Source organism: Emiliania huxleyi (genome assembly GCF_000372725.1).
Source record: "Emiliania huxleyi CCMP1516 unplaced genomic scaffold EMIHUscaffold_5, whole genome shotgun sequence".
NCBI classification, from domain to species: Eukaryota; Haptophyta; order Isochrysidales; family Noelaerhabdaceae; genus Emiliania; species Emiliania huxleyi.
In genome coordinates this window covers 550,681-557,720 of record NW_005198244.1, presented here as the reverse complement: position 1 = coordinate 557,720, position 7,040 = coordinate 550,681, and the positions used below count along the sequence as shown (strand labels likewise).

At 63.3% G+C, this 7,040-nt stretch overlaps 4 protein-coding genes across 4 annotated transcripts in view; 3 read left to right on the top strand and 1 right to left on the bottom strand.

The window, feature by feature from the left end:
- Positions 1-438: 438 nt before the first annotated feature.
- EMIHUDRAFT_96302 (hypothetical protein) lies at positions 439-2,610 on the top strand (the record flags this gene model as incomplete). The annotated part of the gene is made up of 1 exon (XM_005766968.1): positions 439-2,610. One exon carries the CDS (start codon positions 439-441, stop codon positions 2,608-2,610), a length of 2,172 nt encoding a protein of 723 aa, XP_005767025.1.
- Positions 2,611-4,319: 1,709 nt separating this feature from the next.
- Positions 4,320-5,048, top strand: EMIHUDRAFT_197033 (hypothetical protein; the record flags this gene model as incomplete). Its single annotated transcript, XM_005766967.1, has 2 exons — positions 4,320-4,553; positions 4,629-5,048. The coding sequence occupies 2 exons, from the start codon at positions 4,320-4,322 to the stop codon at positions 5,046-5,048; spliced, it is 654 nt and encodes a 217-aa protein (XP_005767024.1).
- Positions 5,049-5,102: 54 nt separating this feature from the next.
- On the top strand, positions 5,103-5,673 carry EMIHUDRAFT_197032 (hypothetical protein; the record flags this gene model as incomplete). Its single annotated transcript, XM_005766966.1, has 3 exons — positions 5,103-5,205; positions 5,293-5,510; positions 5,584-5,673. The coding sequence occupies 3 exons, from the start codon at positions 5,103-5,105 to the stop codon at positions 5,671-5,673; spliced, it is 411 nt and encodes a 136-aa protein (XP_005767023.1).
- A 798-nt stretch (positions 5,674-6,471) lies between these two features.
- EMIHUDRAFT_448141 (hypothetical protein) overlaps positions 6,472-7,040 on the bottom strand; it is a gene marked incomplete at its 3' end in the record, with an annotated part of 3,577 nt that continues 3,008 nt past the window's right edge. The window contains exons 7-8 of the mRNA XM_005766965.1: positions 6,682-6,971; positions 6,472-6,607 (exon numbers count right to left, since the gene is read on the bottom strand). Of these exons, the coding sequence (XP_005767022.1) occupies positions 6,473-6,607; positions 6,682-6,971 (425 nt within the window). The remainder of the gene's footprint in view (positions 6,608-6,681; positions 6,972-7,040) is intronic.

The following is a 7,040-nucleotide window of genomic DNA, read 5'->3' as shown; positions in this document are numbered from 1 at the left end:
CAAGGAGGAGATAAATGTCACCTCGACTCCAGGTCCTGCGGGGAACTCATCCGAGATGAGGGAGAATCAAGAAGACGAACGCACGGAGTGGGCAGAAAGAGAAGACTGAGAACTCAAGAAACTTATGGCAAGTGAAAGCGACAGGAGTCATACGGAACGCCCCCCCCCCCCCCCCAATGAACACACACCAGCGAGGGAGGGCGAGACGATCGAGGGGTCCCGTACCATGCGGAATCGACCCTATCCCAGTGCTCAGTGCTTCTCAAAATGAACTCGGGGGCACAGGACGCGGTACAAACGGGATACACCAAACGGCACGGGCTGCCTGCACGGCGTTCACTCGACAGTGCGTTGTGGAGCTGGGGACCCTTGGTCGCAGGAAGGGAGCGGACGGGACACGTTTGGCCAAATTTAGCGCGGAAGATCGGCACATTGGAGATGGGCCTCTGCGGCTGCGGAGGCCCTTCGGGGCCAGACTGGTCCAAGGCGGAGCTGCCGCCTGGCGTGGTGGTGCGAAAGGAGATCCGGTCCATGCCACGCGAGGAGCAGGAGCGCATCGCGCGCGCCTTCCTGAAGATGCGCGAAAACATCGGTGGGAGCGGTACATCTCCGTATTTCAAGATGGCTGTGATTCATGGAGGAATGCCTCCGCTCTCCACCAAGAAATACCCCGAGTATTGCGCGCACCGGCGTACCTGTTTTGCGCCTTGGCACCGCCCTTACGTGCTCGAATTCGAGCGAATGCTGAGGCGAGCCGACTTGGCGCTCGGAGGCGATGGCAACATTGGCCTACCATACTGGGACTGGACGCGCTACGAGGTGAACGGCGAGGTCTTTCCAAGGATCATCCGCGACGAGCTGACCGTCGATTTTCCGAGCAGCTTCTTCCCGATAAAGCCAAGCCCTGCCTTTGCGCCGCTGGCCACGCTACCGTCTGACGCGTCGCTCAAAGCTGCATTCGAGGCATCTGGCCTCGATGAACTTGCCTTCTTGAGTCTCCGCTCGTCGCAATTCCTCAACTTTGCGTGCACCGCGTCACAGACTGCGCGGTACCCCTCGGTCGAAGCGCCGCACAACACGATCCACGGGTACGTCGGCGGAATCATGGGCACCTTTCAGTCAGCCTTTCACCCGGTGTTTTGGATGCACCACTGCAACGTGGACCGGCTGTTTGAGACCTACCTGCAATTGAACCCCGACAGTTGGGTTGACTTCCAACAGGCACAGGCAAAGTTCGACCCCGGAGGGGCAAAGGGCTATCCCAATGGCCCCGCCGGGCCCTTCAAGCCCTTCGTCAACCACCTCACAGGCGAGGCCTTCAACGCTGCTGACTGCTTCACGAATACAGAGCCTTTTGGTTTCCTATACGACGCGTTACTTCCGGTGCCTCCTCCACAGATGCGCGAGCCGCCGTGGCTCGCAACCTTCTGGGATGTGAACGTGCTTGCCGTCGGCCAGCCGTGCCTCCTCCACGTGTACGTTGCTGCGAAGGGGTCGGCGTGGGAGCGACCACCGAGCGACTCGCGGGACGACCTCGTGACTCCTGACTCGTTCGCAGGGAGCGCCGGCGTCTTTTTCCTCAACTCGCCCGCCGGCTGCGAGAACTGCCGAGTGAACAAGACGTTTGACGTTTACGTCGACGTCACGCCGGCCCTGCGCCGAAACAACATCATGCCTCGCAACGCGGACATCCACGTGCTCGTCGAGTCCGCCGACGGGACTGTCTCTCCGATCGAGCAGACGACGCTCCCGCCGCCGCAGCTCAACGGTCCGCGCCTCACGACGGTCGGCATCGCGGAGAGCAACCTGCACGCCGACGACGGCTACATCACCTCACTGCAGCAGGTGCTGATTGCGGGGTGCTTCCTCTCGGGCGAGCCGAGTGGGGTGTACGACGACCAAACGGTCGCCGCGGTCAAGCGCTTTCAGGAGGCCGCTGGCCTTGAGGTCGACGGACTCCTAGACTCCGCGACGCGCGACGTCATGTTGTACGGGCTCATCCTCTCAAATGACCACTCTGAGGAGCCCGGCACCCGCCTGGCATCGGTGAAGCCCGGCGAGGTCACCAAGTGGACTCTCGTGGCTAGCACCGTTCCGTCGCGCCTCCGGAAGCCGGCGCTCCTGGCGGACCTGAGGAAGGCCTTTGCCCTATGGGGCGAGGCCACGGAAGTCAGATTCGAGTACGTCGAGCCCGAGGCGGCCTCGCGCCCCCCGCCCGGCCCGTCACAAGCCCTGCGCCTGAACCACGACACGATCACCGTCAGCTTCGACAGAAAGTCGAAGTCCGACCCGGGGGCGTTCGATGGGCCCGGTGGCCAGCTGGCGCATGCCACCGCGGATAGCATCGTCTTCGATCCGGACGAGCTCTGGGATACCTCCGACGCGCACTCGGAGCGGAAGGTGACGAGAGGGTGGGACGAGGTCCACTACCAGATCCTCAACGTCGCGCTGCACGAGATTGGGCACTGCATCGGCCTGTCTCACTCTGAGCATCCGGGGGACATCATGTTGCCCTTCTACTCACCGGACAGGACGGTCCTCTCGGAGAACGACATACTGAGAGCTCGCATGGAGCTCGGTTTGGTCCCGTCGGCTAGAGAGTCGAACTAGGAAGGGCAAACAATCAGTGCCTGTGGGGCTTGTCGGTCTGGGGGGGGGGTGGGGGGCAAATGTCCCCTCTGACAGCGCGCCAAGGGATGGAAAATAATGATATAGCTTGATGATAGAATACACACACTCCTAGACATACGTAGCGAATGGGTCCGGCTCTCGCCTGCGATGCGCGGCACACTTTCGCAAGCCAGGCCTGCCGCGGGCGAGCAGAGCCAGAGGCACTCGGCAGGAGGTTGCATAGGAGATGGCCCCGACGAGAATAAGCGCGAGGATGCCGAGCTCGGCCCAGCGGCTCGCGATTGTCATCTCGCGATTCGTGCGACCAATGACTTGCGCAGTCCCAGCAGCTGGTGCATGCGGTCTGATGGTGGTGGGCGGCGTAGGTGGCAGCGCCAAAGGGCTCAGCGGTGTCGACGGCGACGGAGATCCACTGGCAGCTATAACATCGGATGCGGTGGCGTATCCTGCTGCAACGCCTGCACGCAGGGTCAGGGCAGATGATGAGCACAAGCGCGTCGCCCGCGGGAGGTTGCTCACAGTCGTGGCGCGCCCTCCGCCCAGTGCTCAAACGGCAGGCCGGGCTTGACGAATCCGTTCCTGGCACGCGGCAGAGCAAAGGGGCGCGCTCAAAGCTGAGGGGGAGCTGACGACGTCATGCACTGGCGTGTCACTACATCTGTGGAGCTGCGCACTGACACACACACACACACACACACACACACACACACACACACACACACACACACACACACACACACACACACACACACACACACACACACACACACACACACACACACACACACACACACACACACACACACACACACACACACACACACACACACACACCTATGGAGCTCAGCTGCCAGAGCATGCGCAGTTGAGACAGCAGCCATGACCGATCCGCCTTGACCTATGGCAACTTTTTGGGGCTCTCTCACACACGCGGACAGCGCAACGCATATCTGTTCTGTCCATCGCCTGAGTACTCGACGACCGGGTTGTATGCGAGGGCGGCGACTGACGATGGACTGCGATGGATCGACTGCAGCCAGGATGTCCTGCTGTTCACTCTCTGGTAAATAGGAGGCGGCGGCCAGAGCGACTGTGATTGGCACGATGAGCTTCTCCTCGGGAGCGGCGGCGGCCCGCGACGGAGCGGCCAGCGTCGAGAGGGCGAGCGACAGCATCTCAGGAGGGCCGCCAGAAGGGCGTGCAGCTTATCTCCTAGGTTAGGCCAAAGTCGGCGGCCCGATACATTTTTTTCTTTTTCCTGGACTGGCAAGGGGCGCGCGGAGACGGCGGGATGCCCGAAAGCGATGCGATGCGTCATGTAACAAGAAAGAAAAGAATTCCGCAGTTATGGGAGGACAGCACGCCGCCACCACTCATGTGTGTGTCCGCGGAAAAGAGTTCTTTATAAAGCGACCGTTACTGTTTCGGACAAACACGCGTTCCTACACCGCGGCCGCTCATACATGGCGCACATCCCGGCCGTTGGCGACGCGCCAGGCGCTTCTTCGTTGTCGGAAGACCCGGGAGCTACCCCGAGCACGTCGGACTCTTCGCATGAGCTAAGGACGTTTGGAAGGGCCGCGGCTCGTGACCCCAGGCGCCGCCTACCCATCGGTCCCCTCTCTCGCCGCCGTCCCTAACATCCCACTGATCTGCCGTCAATCCACAGCACGGTGGTACCCCCGCGCATGTCAGCCACCGCCGCTCGTATCACCTGCCTCGCTGAGCGCAATGCTTTCCGCAGGGACTCGGTCGCCGGAGTGATGGATGTCGCACCAAAGTCTGAGCTGCTCGAGCGGGCGGAGGAGCGGCGCGAGGCGACCTACCTGTCGCGGCAGCGCGAGCCTCTGGGCGCGTCGTACGTTCGCGGGCACGCCATCCCGCCGCAACTCTTGGAGACTGGCTTTGGGAAACCTGGCGAGGTGACCTCCACGAGCCTTCCCCGCGGCCGAGTCCCTGTGGCACGCGTGCCAGAGACTGCCCTTCCCCTCCCATAGGTGAAGGCAACCGTCTCCCAAACCAAGGAGCTGTTTGCGCTCCCGGACGAGCGCACTCCAGCTCAACACGCGGCGTACGTCAAGTCGCACGGTAGCTACGCGCCGGGCGAGCAGATACGGCGCAACTACAGCTGGAAGACCCGCGAAGGAGCCATCGAAAACCCGTGGGAGTATGGCTGGGGCGGCCAGTCGGAAAAACCGGAGTTGAATCAAGTGGGCAAGGCGCTCTCGGGGGAGGGCTACGGCTCGACGGAGGGTGGAGCCTCCAACCCTCAGATGCGGGCCTACATTGAGCAGAGGCGGCACGCGCTCGGCAAGCCGCGTGCGCTTGGCCACGACAACACCGCGTCGAGCATCGAGGCCTGGCCTGCTGAGGCGAGGAGCGCAGCTGAGTCGGGTCCCTTCACCGCCAGGTGCTGATAGGTCTTTGGCAAGTCGTCGAGCACGGAGCCGCAGTGGGGAACCCGCGAGTGCATGGGAAACTACACCGCCGAGCAGCAGGCGCCCGACGCAGACCTCGGCCGCTCGATCCGCCCCGGATGGCGGAACGTCTCGGACGATCCGGAGCGCTCCTTTGGTGCGTTAGAGTCCCAACTCATCCCTCGCCTCGCCTCGCCTCGCCTCGCCTCTGTCTGAGAAGAGAAGTCACACGTCCCCACTGCAGGCTTGCCCATGGTGCGCACCGACAAGCCGATGCCGCATGTACGCGGCGTAGCAGACTACCAAAATTATGGCGATGAGCCGGGAGCGCGGGCAGTGCTCAACCCGCCCTCCTACTCGGAGCTTGGCGTCGAACCAGCCGACTTCGCGACGCCGCTGCCCCTCCCAGCCCTCGTCAACATCTTTGCCCGAGCCGGCCTCGCGGAGGCGCTGACGCAGCTAGTCCGCTGTCACTGGCTAGCACCGAACTCGGACTCACCGTCCCTGGCCACCTTCCCTGGCCATGCTCTGTCAGGCGGCCGCTGTCGAGCAGGCCTTCCACGAGGCGGGCGGCGGCGAGCTGGGTCTGTCGGTCATTGAGTTGCGAAGGGCCCTTGGCGTGTGATCTGTGATCTGTGTCGCTGTCGGAATCCAATTGTTACATCTTGGTTCCAAGGTCCAATGGGCTTGTGAGCTTGTTGGGACATGCATATGTTCGAACCTGACTTGGGTTTATAGCCCCCTTCCCCCCTCCCCCCCCCAAATGTCTATGAACCGGTTTATGTCCGTCTCCTGGGGGAGGGGAGGTAACCGCTAACCCCAATCGCCCAATCATATCCTTCTGCGCCCCGCGTCGGGTCGCGCGCACGTGCTTGTCCACGCTATGGGTATGGCAGCCAACGCCTCACCGCCGTGCCAGTGCCTCGAGGCGACATAATGTCGAGCCCCGTCGAGTCGCGCGGAGGCGGCGACGCCGTCGCCGCCTAAGCGGCAAGATGTCACGGGTGTGGGGTAAGGCAGGGGGGGGGGGGGGGGGGAGGACATCACGTCAGCGGTGACAGGAGCCCTGCACGGCATTCGAGAGTGCGTACTCTTGCGGGGGCGGTGCCGTGCGTGTGTCGCCGTGTGGCCGCCAAATGCTAAACAGAGGTCTGAGCTGGTGTGGGGGGGGTTTGCGTGGAGTGGACTGGTGTATGGCGCGCTTTTCAACCGTGTCTCTGTCTCTCACGCGGAGCGTGAGTTCCCTTGTGCCCAGTCCCTGTGTGTGGAGTGAAGCCGCGTCCCCTGTCGCTAGTCGCTAGTCGCTTGGAGACGGGTCCGATCTTGAAGGCTGCCTAAACAACTACTGGAGCGGTCTATCCTGCTGAAGCTGCTGGTGCTGCGAGGTCAGCCGCTTTTTTTCACAGGATTTTCCTGTGAAGAGAGACGTAGGGAAACAGATCTTTCAAACTCGGTGTCGAACCACCAGCCCGACGCTCACTACAAGTGCCCGAAGCCGAGCCTTGCCGGCGTGGCGTCGTCGTTGAAGGCGGCGAGGAGCTCCGCGGCGGAGCGGGTGCCTAAACTCATGGATAGTTATCCGGTGGCGATGAGAACTAAGATAGCTGATCGCCGTCCGTGCCGCAGCGAGCGCCAAGCGTGCCGCCTCTAGAGGGTCCCAGGCCGCGGGGCGACGCCGCCACCAGCGCCATCGCCGCGGCCGACTGAGAACCCCCCCGCGCCGCCGCCGCCGCCGCCACCCTCGCCCTCGCCCCCGCCCCCGCCCCCGGGTATGCCCCCGGGTAGGCGAGCGGCGGCACGGACGGAGGCGCCTGCGGCTGCAGCGACGGCACCCTTTGGCCAAAGGTGTCCCGTTTCTGGTCCTTGCCCAGCGGCGGCGGCGCCCGGACAGGCGGCGGCTGGGCAGGCTTTGGCGGCGGCGGCGGCGGCGGCGGTGGAGCCTGTGACTGCGTCGTCTTCTTGGCGCGCTCAGGCCGCTCAGATCGAGCCTCA